The 16052-nt window shown below is 33.0% G+C and overlaps 3 protein-coding genes across 11 annotated transcripts in view; 2 read left to right on the top strand and 1 right to left on the bottom strand.

The window, feature by feature from the left end:
• Positions 1–882: 882 nt before the first annotated feature.
• On the top strand, positions 883–4868 carry LOC106666304 (dnaJ homolog subfamily C member 17). Its single transcript, XM_014393388.2, has 7 exons — positions 883–1047; positions 2362–2490; positions 2565–2726; positions 3195–3431; positions 3508–3588; positions 4417–4638; positions 4699–4868. The coding sequence occupies exons 1-7, from the start codon at positions 973–975 to the stop codon at positions 4771–4773; spliced, it is 981 nt and encodes a 326-aa protein (XP_014248874.1). The 5' UTR covers positions 883–972; the 3' UTR covers positions 4774–4868.
• A 2053-nt stretch (positions 4869–6921) lies between these two features.
• On the top strand, positions 6922–7281 carry LOC106666296 (uncharacterized protein C9orf85 homolog). The gene has a single exon (XM_014393380.1). The coding sequence runs from the start codon at positions 6922–6924 to the stop codon at positions 7279–7281; it is 360 nt and encodes a 119-aa protein (XP_014248866.1).
• A 4716-nt stretch (positions 7282–11997) lies between these two features.
• The window catches only part of LOC106666338 (voltage-dependent calcium channel type A subunit alpha-1), a 42063-nt gene continuing 38008 nt past the window's right edge, over positions 11998–16052 (bottom strand). For 8 of the 9 annotated variants that reach the window (XM_024226233.1, XM_024226228.1, XM_024226230.1 and 5 more), the window contains 3 exons: positions 15036–15104; positions 13095–13555; positions 11998–12928 (listed from right to left, as the gene is read on the bottom strand). In XM_024226233.1, the coding sequence (XP_024082001.1) occupies positions 13122–13555; positions 15036–15104 (503 nt within the window). In that variant the 3' untranslated portion in view covers positions 11998–12928; positions 13095–13121. The remainder of the gene's footprint in view (positions 12929–13094; positions 13556–15035; positions 15105–16052) is intronic. The other variant, XM_024226232.1, reaches the window with a different exon arrangement.

Below are 16052 nucleotides of genomic sequence, written 5' to 3'. Positions count from 1 at the left end.
CTCTCTCAACTACAGCTACATGTCCCTTCGTACTCTCTTAAAACCTATAAATTATTTTATATTGAATTCCAAAGCTCTAACTACATGCTCTCTTTTCCTCTACACAGAATGATGATCAAGAGTAACAACAATTTGTACCTTTAAAATAAATAAAATACCCTTATTTTTACTTACTTAATCAACATATTTTTTTGTAATTGTTTTCTAATATTATTTATATAATATTTTAAAATATGTTATATTATTTTACAATGTCAATTTAAAAATTTAAAATAATGTGATCTTTTTTGGGTATATTTAGTTGAAACATTCTTTTAAGCAATTTTCCTACTTTACATATTGTGTAATATTTAAATAAATTTGTCCTTTGTTTTCTTATTTTTGCTTTTATATTGTACATTTCTATATTTTAACAGTTTTTTGTAAATTGATTAATTGTAAATATATTATTATTAAAAGTTAGAACTCATACATTGGAAGATTATATCATTGATGGAGTTAAGATCAAATTTATTACATTTGTCTTTTTTATTTATATGGGCAATGTAATGAGTTTATTTTATTGTCCTAATAATTATGGAATTCTGCAGAAAAAAGAGTGCCATACTGAAGACAATTTTATAATTATCTGATATGTATTGGCTGGAGGAACTGTTTTGAATGAGAAAAACATATAGACCTCTGATCAAAAGAATTTTTTTAAGGAACATCATATAACTCTTGAAATGACTTTTTATTTACAAATTTATCTATTTTTGTGAGATATATAATATTTATATAAATATATTATTCTTGCTTGGACAATGCTTTCTTGGAAACTTCAATGAGGTCACCTGTATTTCACATGACTTTAACCTTCAGTCACTGAAGTTCAGTGTCAGGCTAGCAGGCAGGTTCATCCGGTGAAGCTGTTGATAAACGATTTCAGTTGTTTTTTATTACTGAGGCCGGTACAAATTTTTATTTAAAGAAATGGACAAGGATAAATTAATGGAAAAAGACCTCTATGAACTGCTGGAAGTTCGACCAGACGTGGATGCCCAGGAGGTAGGTACTTCCTCAAAAACTGCATTATAGAATTCGTCAAAATCTCAGTTAATGAAAGACTTTTTCAAATTTTGTTTACAAACCGTGCCTAATTTTGTGATTATGTCAATTTTAAAGTCTCCGAGATTTTCAGGTTTTTCTATTAGAAACTACAAAAAAGATTTTGATTTTTAGCTTTGCTCTTGTAAAGTTTTGACTATGATAAAAGTTTTGAAAACAATTGATCAACCAAATGCTGTGTGATGGTATGTGATCCATGCTGAACCACTGGGTCACTCTTTGGGTCTTTGGACAATATTTAGTGAGGGACCCAGAAGGGATATGCGTTCCCAGATACTTGGTCATCCTTAAAAAAACAATGAGGATCTTTAGCGTCCACACCTGGCTCATGGTCTTACCGGACGTTTTGATTCTCAAGATGAGAGATGACGCACCTCCATTCATGACTGAACGTTTGTTGCAGCTGTGAGCATTGAAGAGTTGTCCCAGCCCCGAGGGCACAAACAAACCTCCCTGCCTGCTTGCCCATTCCGAGTGGTTGGGTCTGCATTGTGCATCAGACCATATGCCACTTGTAAAGGGCTACTCAAGGTGGCTGAAATGCATCAGTCTGGTCTCCCACGCACTCCCTAGATATAGAAGGTGACTCTATCTCCCAGAGTGTTGAGGCTTCTCCAGCGTAAGAACGGCGATTTTGTTTAAAGTGGGATTGCTAACCACACCGTAGAGTGACTGCCTTCGGTAAAGGAAGCCCATGCAGGCACCACCGAACACTATCCATTCCTATCTGCCACTTCTCACTCATTCGAGGGACTCTGTCAGTGTAGTCTGAGCATCCTCAATGCTATACGCTTCAATGGTCCGATCCTTCGTATCCAGTGAGGCCGGGGTAGTAATGAAGATCATACGCAAGTGTTTGGGCGGAGGTCACAGATAGAAGAACAGACTCAGAAGGGTCAGTACCAACAGTGAGGATCTGTTACTTTCGAGATCCCCACCGAATGCGGCACATACCCAAAAATTCTTTGCCAATATCTGGTTAGGATGTGACAGTTTTGTTGGTTTTTCTCCCACTATCTCTTTGCGCCAAATGGCTGGTGAATATGGTACAGATAAAATTATCGCCAACAAACTTGCTTGAGTAGCCCGTATTCACTATTCACGGCAATGATAAGCGGCGGTTGGCCCAAATGTGTTTGAGTAGTTCAACAAACCCGCAAGGGAAGACGGATCCAATAAGTGATATAGCACCACTTTAGCATAATAAACATTTTATTATTCAAATGATTACATTCTTGTTTTGTGTTATTTCAGATAAAGAAAGCATACAGGAAAAAAGCGCTGAAATGCCATCCGGACAAAAATCCTGACAATCCTCATGCAGCCACACTTTTTCTCGAACTCTCAGTCGCAATTGAAATACTTCTAGGAGAAAAATCAAGGGTATTTTAATACATTTCCACAACCTAAACTTGGTGTTATGGATTTGATTTATTTAAATAATTTTTGTTTTAAAGCCAGTTTATGATAAACTGTACAAAGCCAGAAAAGCCGCTGTGATCAGGAATAATTTGCTTGACGAGCGTAGGAAAAAGTTTAAAAGTGATTTAGAAGAAAGGGAACGCCAAGCCCAAGCCAAAAGCGAAACGGCAAGCAAAAGTTCCTACCGTGACACTCTGGTAAATTTATTTTCATCTTTAAACCTAATGAAAAACCATCTTCTCTATTTAAAAATTATTATTTAGAGATTGTGAGATGCACACATTTAGAAAAACATTTTCTTTATCGTGCCACGTTTCAAACTTTATTGGGATCATCTTCAGGGCCTGGGATTTATAAACATTGCTTAAATTATACAAATGTGTACAAAGTATGAATATGAATTTATACAATCATGTAAACTTAAAATTTCTATATTGTGTACATCGTTGTGTAAATTCATATTCGTATCTTATATGTATTTGTATAATTTAAAAAATGTTTGTAAATCCCAGGCCCTGAAGATGATCTCAATAAAGTTTGAAACTTTGGCACGATAAAGAAAATGTTTTTCTAAATGTTCATCACATCAGACTGCATCTCAAGATCTCTAAATAATCATTAATTAATGGAAATACTTCACATATTAATTTTTTTTTTACTTTTAGAGCGAGATAGATAGACTTAGGAAAGAAGGGTCCAGGCATCTTTTGGAAGAAATGAACAAGCTGAACAAAGAGGTCGCTGAAAAAGAAGAAAGGCTTTTGAATGTTTTGAGGCAGTCAAACACTTCGGAATCAGTCAATGCCAAAGTAGTCAAACCGATACGGATAAAATTGAAATGGGAAAACAACGAAAACAAATTGTCGTACGACGAGGAAAGCCTTAAGAAAATATTTGCCAAGGTAAATTTTTTAACTTTACGGTACCTATGGATTTGTTTAACATTAAAACTCTTAGTTAATCGCTGTTTTGTTCTAGTATGGAAATGTTGACTATCTCATTATGAACAAAAAAAAGAAAAACAGTGCCATCATTGAATTATCTCAGCCAATAGAAGCAGTAAGTAATAATTTTTTTTATATACGAAAAAAATTTCATTATTTATTCTTTATGTAAGGTATTGGTTGAAACTCAATTCTAACCTAAAATTAACATCTATAAAACAATCGCACAAATAAATACATTTATACCTATGTACATGTAGTGGAGTGCTCGATATTCCTTCATCGACCTATAAACAATAATAATAATTGTGATGTTCGTGTCGGTGGTCAATTGACCGATAATCCCATCACCACCGATACGAACATCACAATTATATTCAATGGTCATCACAAGTTACAATAATAATAAGTTAATCTAAATTAGCGTTGATGGTGCCAACATTGCTGGAGTGGCAATGGTGACACTATATTTCAGCATTAGCTTCCCCTCACAGTCACACTAATAAATACACACACTCAGACCAAACACTGAACAAACCTATTCAATAATAAATAAAAAAAGAAATACATAAACACCCACTTCCTCTAAAAGGTGGAACTAGAAACTCACTATTGTGTCCGAGAACCATTTTTAAATCTGGCAGCATGCCTACATGCTCTCTCTAAGGAGCCAAGACATAACAAGCTTCTATTATGCGGGACACATCAAGCAACCTTTTTTTTGCATAAGGGACACCTGTTTCTCCCAGGAACAGGTGCTCATTAACAGTGTATCACCTATTCTTAATCGGGTAAGGATTATTACTCGTTTCCGGCTCAGGTTCTTGCCAACTTCAATGACATACAAGAACCCCTCAGACGACCCCATCCATTGATGCTGCCATCATTTCTTTTATCATATAATATATTTTTATAAAAACATTTGTCTGTTCTTTTTTTACAGTCATTTGTTATAAAGTTGGAATGTGGCTTTGCTGAAAATCCTCTTAAAGTTGATATCATCGGTGAGCCGGACCAGCCTACTTTCAGGGAAATGCCTACTTGCCGGCCCAACTTATTCCCTTCGATGGGGGAATCTTCTCAACAGCCCGTATCAAGCTTCCCGGATATGGACTCTAATCATTCAGATATTCCATCGTCCACATCAGAAACCACTGAAGATATTGTGAGTATTTCATTAATTTTGTTTTGTGAAAGCATTGATCATTGATTTTTTTTTCTCCAGGATTACGAAGAAAGGATACTTAACCGTTTAAGAGAGTTTGAACACAATAAAAGAGCTAGAGAAGCATCAACTTGATTTTTATTATTATTAAAACTTAAGTATTTATTGATTACACTTCACCTAAAAAATATGTACCTTATGCTAAACAAATAAATGTTTTTACATTGTTATGGCTCAGTTCTCTAAAGTGATTGTTGATAGACTGACAGGGGTCTTGTTAAAATTTCCATTGAGTACAGCAGTGTTTATTTAATAATTTTAGTGTGTATTCTTATGTTGGAGTATATGTTCTCTTGTTGGAGAAATGCCATGAACCGGAGCTTTTGGGGCATAAATTGCTCAATGTGCCAAGTGTCAATCCTTAGCTCCATGTACAGACATAGGTTGATTGATACCGATACCGGTTTCTCCCTCGTGTCTTTCCAGTATTACCTTTTCTACCAAAACACAAGCTTTTAAGAATCCCATTTTGCTACAAAATAACATGATTCTGTGAGATTCTCATTATGCAGCGCCCTCTTATTTTTATTTTATTTATTTTCAATTACAAATTTGCCATTGGCAATCGAGGAAAAAAGATAATTTCCTCCAATTATGTAAAATATTTTTCAAAAGGATAGGAAATGAATACTATGCTTGTTGAGAGAGATAGAAGGAGAAAGAATAAAAGAAATAGAGATAATGAGATAGCTAGACAGATAGTGGAGAGAGGGAGAGGGAGAAAGTTAGACAGACACAGAGAAAAAAAAATAGAGAGAGAGACAGATATTCACAGAGAAAGAGAGGGAAGAGAGAGAGATTAAAAGAAAAATACGTAGACAGTCACCCAGAAAAAGAGAGAGGGGGAGAGAGTCATACGGACAGAGAGAGAATAAAGCGAATAAAGAGAGAATCAATTAGGTTACATAGAGAGAGAAAATCAGTCACACAGAAAGACAAAGAGAGAGGGGGGAGAGATTGATGGAGAAAGAGTCAGATAGTCGCACAGAAAGAGAAAGAGAGGAAGGAGAGAGATTGAGAGTCAGGCTCCACACAGGAAAAAAAGAAAGAAAGCATCAGACAGTCCCATAGAAATAAAAAGATAAAGGGTGAGAGGGAAAGGGGTTGAGAGAGAGAGAGAGAAAGAGAGAGAGTCAGGCATAACACAGAAAAAAAAGAGAGAGACTCACACAGAAAAAGAAAGACAAAGAGGAGAGATTGAAAGTGAAAGACTCAGACAGATCCACAGAAATCAAAAGAGATGAAGTAAAGAGTGTGTGAGATAGATTAAGAGAGAGAGAGAGAGTCAGGCAGTCACACAGATAAAGCAAGAGAGAATCAGACAGTCAGTCACATATAAAGAGAAAGAAAAAGAGGAGGGAGAGAGATTGAGATTGAGTGGGAAAGAGAGAGAGAGAGAGTCAGGCAGTCACACAGATAAAGCAAGAGAGAATCAGACAGTCAGTCACATATAAAGAGAAAGAAAAAGAGGAGGGAGAGAGATTGAGATTGAGTGGGAGAGAGAGAGAGAGTCAGGCAAGCAAACAGAAAAAGTAAGAAAGAGAGTCAGACAGTCACACAGAAAAAAGCAAGAGAGAAAGAATCAGACAGTCACATATAAAGAAAAAGAAAAAGAGGAGGGAGAGAGAAAGAGTCAAACAGTCACAGAAAGAGAAAGAAATGAAGAAAAGAATGTAGGAGAGAGATTGAGATTGAGAGAGAGAATCAGGCAAGCACACAAAAAAAGTAAGAAAGAAAGAGTCATATAGTCACACAGAAAAAAGCAAGAGAGAAAGAATCAGACAGTCACATATAAAAAGAAAGAAAAAGAGGAGGGAGAGAGAAAGAGTCAAACAGTCACACTGAAAGAGAAAGAAGTGAAGGAAAGAATGTAGGAGAGAGATTGAGAAAGAGAGAGAGTGAGATAGTCACACAGAAAGAGAAATACAAATAAGAGAGAGGGAGGGAGATTGAGAGAGAAAGAGTCAGACAGGCACACAGAAAGAGAAAGAGAGAGAGAAGACAGAGTGAATGAGGGAGTCAAAGGATTTAACAGCATAGGGGTAATAATGAACAAATATAATTTATTTAAAAAAAGTAATTTTGTCATACTTCCATGACGTCATAAGTCATTTTGTTCGTTTAACTGTGTTTGTTTACAACCTTAAAGTTTTGTACCTCTCCCCACGTGTTTGATCATGTATGATGGTTGATACCTGATCTTTTGTGACAGTTACTGAAACAATGAGCACAGAAAAGGGCAACGTGAGCCGCAAAAGGCCACAAAAGCACCAAAACTCGAGGAAGTTCAAGAACGACCTCCATGACAAGACGCCAACTACAAAGTTCCTCAACTCAATCGAAATATCCGACGTTTGCCCCAGGTGTAAATCAGTCCTGGAATGGAAGATCAAATATAAAAAGTACAAACTGCTCAAGAATCCGAGCACATGCACAAAATGTTCTCAGAGGAACGTGACTCTCTCCTACAGGATCATGTGCGCAGGATGTGCCGAGATGCATGGAGTATGTCCAAAGTGCGGAGTCCCAGGAGGCCAATCCGATCCGCTCCCATCCGACACGATCAACGATAATACCGATTGAATTGGAATTTGCAGATACGACAACTATAAACAGCTTCTCTGACATTTAAATTGTGCATACTGTGTATACACTAATCACCGACTAGTTTAAAATGTTGAAATTATTCACTTATTTGTAAATAGATTTTATTTATTTCATATAATAATGTATAATTGTATATATATTGTTATAATTTTATATCATTTTATGTTTTCAAACTGCTGGTTTTTCATGCCTGAAGTGATGATTATGTATGATTTGTAAGGAACTATATTATTGTATATTCTCTATGTATTTTATAAATAAATATGTTAATAATGAATAAATAGCTTTATCAATATACTTATCTGTACAAAAGCCTCTCCCGTGAGAGGAAATTAAGTTGTTCATAAACACAATAAATTTTCCTTTCTATTAATTTAATTTAAAAAAAATTCTGTTAAAAATTAAATAAGTTTGACTCGAACTCATTGAATGAAACTAGTTGGATGTTTTAAATTTTCTTTTACACCATTTATCTCATGCTGGCACTTCCCAACGAACTCCAGATTTTTTTCTCACCGTCTTACGATGGATAGTCGTTCTTATCGCACCATGGGGCCCACTCTGTGTTATCCTCGGCTGTATTATTCGTTATTATTATGTGGCCTGCCCTGTTCATTTTCATCAGATGTGCTAACTTTGGTTGTGAGGGTAATTTTCCCACTGCTGAAGTTTCTCGTTGCTGACTGTCTAACCTTTTTATACCCAGGAAGCTCTTGGCCATCTTTTCTCCATGTAATTCCATTCAATGTCCATGTTTGAGCATAATAAAAGGCAACTGTGTATACGCATTTTGTAAGAGTAGATGCTTCACATTTGCCAAGAAACTTCCGTTAAATATCTTATATCTTATCATTATTTCTATTATTATTATTATGATGGATACTAGGAAGCGGGGTTTGTGCGCCCCAGGCACTGCAACCTTTTGGCTTGTACCTTCCTAATTCCTCAGTTCAGTGCAATCGACTCAATCCTTCTTCTCTTAAGTTTTAAGTCTGACTCATTGCTTCAATTCCATTCCCTGTTTTGAGTTCCATTGTGCCGTTACCTCACATTCAGATGATAAGCATAGATGTTTCTTCCTCCTCATCGCATAATCTGCTAATGAGATTATCGTTGAATATGCCTATGTTATGTAGATATTTTCTCAGATGTCATTGACTGGTTAATAGGTCTATCTGAGCCTGGCCTTCTCCAATTGCAACAATGAGTTTGCCAGCCTTAGTGAGGGTTGTTATAGCAAAAGTTTACTGTCTACCTTTTTTTTAAATATTTTTTTAATCCATTCTATGATGGAGGATTCTGTATTTGTTTTTGTTATACCAATAATAGGTTCTATATAACGATGAGCTGGGATGTCGACCTGCTGGAAACATGAAGTTTTTTCGGAGGATCTATGGAAGAGGTCAACACAGAAGAAAAACTCCTATCTTAGATATATCAAATTTTCAATTTTTGTGCAATTTGTTTTTTCATGTTTTTATTATTATTATTATTATTAATTTTTAAGGGCGTTTTAACGGTTCATGTTTTTAATTGTTATTTTTATATGATAATTAAACAGGCCCTGAAGATGACAGTATAAAAACTGCCGAAAGCTCGGTGAAAACCAAAAGGAAGTTTTTCTCCGTGTTGACCTCTTCCATAGATCCTCCGAAAAAAGGTTCTATATAGTCTGACAGATCCTTTTCTGGCCAAAGTGTCTACTTTTTCTTTATGTCCTAGACTCCAAGATACCATCAGGTTTTTGTTTCCCCAGATTTTGGTTGCATTCATAGACTAGTTTTGATGTGATTTTTTTAAAATGCTTTAATAGCTGCTTGGCTGTCTGATTTTATGAGAATTTTTTGCCTGTGTAACCACTTTTAAGATTTTCTAGGGTACTTCCCTAATGAGTTTGATTGCTCATATTTTGGGCTTGTGCAAAAAAACACCCAGTCCAGTTCCTTATTTTGTTTTAGAGCCACATCATTGCATCTGATACTTTCCTGAGTTCTTTCTCTCCTTTACAGTCTGTTGTCGACTTTATAATTGTAAAGAATGTTTCCAGGATCATATAATCAGGGTTATTTCTAAGAACGGGTGTCAATATGGTTATGTACCCAAATTGTTTAGTTCCCATCCAATTTGATTCCTTTTGGAGTCTAAATAAGCTTTTCCTAACTTCTCCTTGTATGATATATTACCAGAGGAGATAATTTTAGCAGTGTTTCTGATGCTATTGGTGGGGTTATTATTTCTACTGTGATAGATAGGTTTGTATTTTATGCCGCCTAATGTTTGGGTAACTAGTTTTTGTTGAGTTTGGCCCGATTAATGGATTAATGAGATCCATAGGTTATTTTGGGTGTTATCACTACCATGTCTAGCACGGGCCATTTTCAGTTTTAGTCCCCAAACTTTGCCTAGGGTTCTTCTTGTGGTCATTAGCGATATTTTACCTTTTGCTGATATGATGCAGGTTCCAGGTTAACTTTTTATCAAAAAATATTCCTAGGTATTTAATCTCATTTTTTTAGCTACAGCATTTCATTATAGAAGTAAAGGCTTTATATTTCTATGTTTCGTTTCTTGGTGAAAGCAACTATAGTAGTTTTTGAGCTTTTAGTCCAAGTTGTGAACACCATTGTTTCACCATGTTTAGTGCTTTTTGGGTGAGCTCTTTCATTGTTGAGTTGAATTTTCCCATGAGTAGTATGACGATGTTATTTGCGTAGCCTCGGATTTAGACTACGCTTTCAATTAGTTTGCATATGAGATCAACCACTACCACAAGTGCTCTACTTTTTTATTGCCGGCTATGGGATCAGGACCTTCCCAACTGCTTTGATCCCTTTTAACCGTTCTTTTATCTTATTAATGTGTAATTAAAGTATAATTACTGATTTTGTTGCTCTGTGATTCTGATTAGTAAACAGCATTTATGTACTTTTTTTACTACAATTAACCAGTTGGGCTATTTCATCTTTACTTCTAAGTGATTTATCAATAGAACCATAAATACGTTAAATATCAGTCTTTAAAAAATACACTTGAAGTTTATTTATATAATTTTGCAGTTTGTTTTGCATAGAAATTTCTAAACTTTAATTGGTAATCAAAATTGGATGACTCGGGCGATCGTACTATATCTTACTTACCTCTCTTGGTATGCTTGAATCTAGAGAAGATCTCATAAATCAGCAATGATGATTATTTCATTCAAATGAGGAAAAATTATTAAATTGGAAATACCAAGTTTGAGGAATGTTAAAAATAACTTTTATATTCGATCTTATATATGTTATATAATATAATAAGCCATACAAAGGAATAACAAATCATTACTTTAAATTACAATTGTTGGTTTTTAAACTTTTCAATTTTTTTTGCTATTTCAAGCTCTGTTGCTTATATATTTTGTAATTTGAAAAGTACATAACTTTGATCAACTTTTATTTCTCTTTAACAATCATGACAACATAGTATTTCTTTTTTCTTTGGTGAATTTGTATTTCTTTGATTATTATTATTATTAGTATTAGTATTAGTATTATTATTATATCATTAATACTCTTAATCGGGTGTAAAGCTATGTTTAATTTGTGATTGAAAGTTGCTCATTATATTACATTTAAAGGTATTACAATTCAAAAGTTGGCTCATCACAAGCCAGAAATTATGATAAGTACAGTGAATTAAATAATTATGCCAACTGTATTATAATATTATGGAAAGTTGTATATATTTATAATTAGTCGTCCTACATAAAACAGTACAATTTCTGTGTGCTGTTTTTTTAAAAATTTTTGAACAGTTTTAAATAACATATTTTTGTATTTCATGCGCAGAGCAATTGTAGAAAGACTGATTCCATAATTCAACACATAATCTGTGATATTTATTTACAAAGTGATTTCTTTTTAATATTTGTTTAAAATATTTTCAAATACTATGTACAATTATTGGTTAATTAAAACTTGCCGACTAGGCACTAAATTGGCCAGCGTATATTTTCATTTAATTTCAAAACTCATTTCTCAACTAAATACTTTTGCTAAGAGCTTTTGTTTCTGCACTTTGCATTTTTATTATTTTAAAACTTTTAATTCTTATAAAAACTATACATCACCGATACAATTATAAACACACTCTATAATATATTATTTAGGTCCTTCCATTATGGCAGTGGCAAGCAAATGCCCAATATACAATAAAATTTGTTGAAAAGAAGTAAAAAAATGTCTAATTATGGGGGAAAATGCAGAATTATGGTGCCAGTCTTGCTGAATAACATTAATTTTGTATTAAACTTGTTGCTTATTTATCTCCATTCTTTATGTTGTAATTGCTTCCTTGTCTCAATGATAAAAGGGTACAATGCTGAGATTTTTAAATATTTTTCTTTATTTGGCTTGAACAGCAAAAAGGTATTCTAAAATTATTTCTATTTTTATTTGTAAGAACAAAAGAAAACTGCACAGTGCACAGTTGTGAATAGTATTTACAAGTATACAAAAATTGATTGGTAGTTTATGCTCAGCATAGTACTGAATTAATAATAACATTTTTTTTTGATAAAAAATAATATGTTCATCATCACATACATTATTTACAAAATACCTACTAGGTATACGAATGTTGAATTGGCAAAATTTTTAATTTTTTTTAGTTTAAATTGTTTATAGAATAGAAAAGTATATCTTTCAATAATAATTATTTTTATAAAGTATCTTTTGTTAAGCCTGACCATTTAGTATTCGAGTTTTTGTATTTTTACATCGTTTTAAATTTGTTAACTGGACAGACAAAGCTGTGTGTTTTTTGCAATAACCAATGCACAATATGTAAATATTTTAACTATAATGCAAATTACATTTTACAAGAGATTGTAAAGATTCCAGTCTCTTACAATCAGTCATGAGTATAAAATTTGATACTGTATTAGATGGTTTTTTAAATTTTTCAATAATTTTTTAAATATTATTAATATGGTACAGTTACAATAAAAAATAATAAAAAATAAAATAAAATATTAAAAAACAAAAACTCACAAACAGTAATAAGGCATCTTTGTCACAATTACATAATAATGAAGTATAAATATTTTCAGGGTGGATACACCTCACAAACCGCGCAACAGGATATCAATTATTTAATAATAGCAAAACGTAGATTATATTTTCTATGTTTTTATTCATCTAGAAAAAACAGCAATAAAGTACCCCTTTAAAATCAGACACAAAAACAAAATGAAACAAATTCAAAGTAAGATAAAATCTATTTAGCAGGCAAAATATACATAAAACCCTTATTAAGAAAAATCTACGACTTCCCTGAGGAGAAAGAAAATAAATTTAGTCGCACCATCACACGCCACTCGCATGCTTAATTACAACTATACAGTCAGCTACTTGAGACCGCTTGTTTAGTTCACGGTAAATCGGCATAACTGAGCACCAGTAAAAATACGTGTCCATATTATAACATCGATAAAATGTCTTACTAGTATTATCACAGAAAATGAAAACAAAATAACCCAATCACTGTGTAAAGCACTTGAGGGGGAAGTCAAAGATGTTAGTGGCAGTAGTGAAGGCTGAATACCAGAATACATCACCTCCAATTTACCAGCCCATCATCATTACTAGAACAAAACATTAATATTACAAAAAAAAAGATGCATTAATAAAATTTTCAATTTACAGTTCATACTGAAAATCTCTGCATTTCAATGGTCATGTTTAGGTTTATAATTGCACAATGATTTCATTTTTAGTAATATTGCCTACTGAATTTTATGTCTTTGTTACCTTTTGTGGGCTGGTAGAGAGCAAAGGCTAGCACCAGTCATCATCATCAGAATCACTGTGCCTTTCGCAAGGTTGGGGCGCTTTGAATCCATTGGGTACGGGGGATGGTAGGATCCTTCCACTTCGCCCAATCGCTGCGGCTTGTTCAAAACTCATCGGCCCTGGATAATTTCGAGTAGGCGACGCGTTGAGCTTAGGGAAGTTGATCGAGGCAGGGGTGAGCTGTAGGGTGCTCGGCTTGGTCGGGGTTGCGGGTAGCTTGCGCCCTTGGCCTCTTCTAGTCACAAGCACCGGGTAGCTGTGCTGCGTGTGCCTGTGGTGAGTTGGGCGGGGTGACGGTGAGCGTGAACGCTGCTCTAGACTCGTCGTACCGTATATGTAACGTCTACCACCTCCGTGACCATGGTTGTACCTTCCAGGGCTCGGCGAACGGACCGGGCTCGGAGATGCTGACCACGACCCTATTAATAAAAACAAATTATGACTTCAAACTTTCACTTGCTTATTTTATCAATCCATGCTTCAATTTTAGCATCCAAACTCTTAGATTTCTTTCTCTTGTAGATAAAACAAAGTGCTTTAAGAAAATTCTTAGCTTCAAATAAAACCGATTAATTTCAATATTTAAAATATCAATACAATTGGGAGATTTTATTATATTTTGCAGAGCTATATTAACAAGAACCAATTTTTTAATTTCTTCTGTTTAAAAACTATTAAAATCTTTAAAAACAAAATATTATTTCTTTTAACAAAATTTATAATAACCAAGAAGTTGTCAGTATTGCTTTTGTAGTTAAAATAATAAAAATAGATAAAACTTTAACTTATAACTTAAAATAATGTTTATAATAGTTGTATTGTAGTAGAGTGAGAGTTTGTACGTTGTTTGTTATGGTCTGTTTGCCAGGGTAGCATGAAACATTAAGGATACTTTATAAATAATAATTAATCGTTCAGATTTAAACAGACCAATTCTTCTGTTTTCTGAGGAAATGCTTTTTGGGGGAAAAATAAAAATAAAAAAAAGAACAAACCTGCAGTTGAAACAGAGCGCTCAATATGCCAAAAATAGCTGTTATAATATGGTTCACTAAATAATCTAATTGACCTCTTAATTTAAAACTAACTAATGAATTTAATATAAATAAACCTCTAAACTGAAAATATATTTTATATACAGTAAGTTTGTAATAAGAACATAATCTTACTATTTATGTAAAATGGTTTTTTGAAAAAGTCACTTGCTATATTACAAAAATATGACTCAATAAAAAAGTATTAGTATTAATTGCAATAAACAACAACTAAATAAGGATTAAAACAAGTATTAAAAATAAGGAAATATACAATTTAAACTTCATAGTTAGTATAATAAACTAAAAATTTGGAGAAACTCACCTTTCTTTATAATGGCTTCATTACTTAACGAAAATCATAAAAACAAGACTACACAACTATCTACAACATAAAACAAATAGAAGAAAAAACAAAATATAACGTGCAGAACAATAACGGCTGTAGACAAAAAATTGTATATAAATTTCCAAGAAGAAACTACATGAAATTGACATATTAACGCACTTTGTTGTATCTATCATCTATACTGGTAAATCTAAATGCAAGATGTTTCGACAGAATTTTTTTATATTTTTTATTATAGCACAGTGCTGGCTGTTCGGCTAATATTGTGGCCGATATTTTTTTTTGTGTACACAAATTGTATCGTGTGTCAATGACAGGTTCACAATCACATGTCCAGGAAGAGAGATAACAGAAACAATTAAATATAAGACAAGTTTGAAAAATGATTTCTATAATATAAAAACAACAGAAAAGCATGCAGGAAATTGATTAATAATGAGTAAACAAAGAAAAATAAATAAAAAATCAATTTTCGAACCAGTAAAAGCAAAAACTTTCTATATTGGGATTACTTACTATCATACATGTTAGCGGCTCCCATGTAGACAGGCAGGTGGTGGTCCCCACACGGACAATATCTCCCATCTGAAAGTGTTTTACCTTACTGGTTTCGAAAATCAACTGGGTTTTTTCGATTTTTCTTATAAATAAATGGGAATTGATGTTTTGTTTTTAAAAATTTAAGTAAAAAATAAAATTTATAAACCATAAAACCAAACATGTTAAAATTATATAATGTAATATTAGTTTTATTGACTCGTACAATTTATGTTAGTCATTCCTGTAATAAGATAATTGCATTTTGCACATACAATATTATTTCAGAATAACACGCATTCTGTATATGTACATTCAGTAAAAAAATCTCTGAACACCTTCAGTGAAATATAAAACCTTTTGCCTCTAAATTAGCATATTAAAAGTTATGAAAACAAATAATTAAATTAAATAGTTTATTTTTGAGTGTTCAAAAACCTTTAAATAATGTGTTGATATTCAAAAATAATGTTTTTATATCCAATGACTTATAATAAGAATTCTGGAAAGCTGGATTTCGGGCGAGCCAGTGGGTGTTCGGAGACTGTTTTTACTGAGTGTGGTTTAATAAAAGATAAGCATCCACAGGTGCATTTTCCTCTAAAAACAAAGTGAATGTTTAAAATGTCCTTACAATAAATTATAAATAAACGACAACTACAATTGACTAAAAATGCAGGTACATGATTGCCAATGTATCTTTTCATAGTTTATTAAGTTCCTAGACTTAGGATAAAGTCGCAGTTTTTTAGAAACCTTCTAGTGGTTTTGAACTTTGAAACTTGAAATTTTGAAATGTTTCTTGCCATATTATATTGTATTTTTAATATAATTTGTTAAAAATTGTTAAATAAAGTTTTTAATTATCATAGATTAGATGGTATAATTTTTAGTCTTTAAACATTATAAAATAAGATTGCTTGTAAGTTATAATTAAAAAATAGAGTGATAATCTACTAAATATTAATAATGCGTGAAAGACAATTATTAATATTT

Source organism: Cimex lectularius, unplaced genomic scaffold, assembly GCF_000648675.2.
Source record: "Cimex lectularius strain Harlan isolate CLEC.00 unplaced genomic scaffold, Clec_2.1 scaffold124, whole genome shotgun sequence".
In the NCBI taxonomy this organism is placed as follows: Eukaryota; Metazoa; Arthropoda; class Insecta; order Hemiptera; family Cimicidae; genus Cimex; species Cimex lectularius.
Note: the sequence above shows the minus strand (reverse complement) of the source record. Positions and strands in the feature narration are given on the sequence as shown.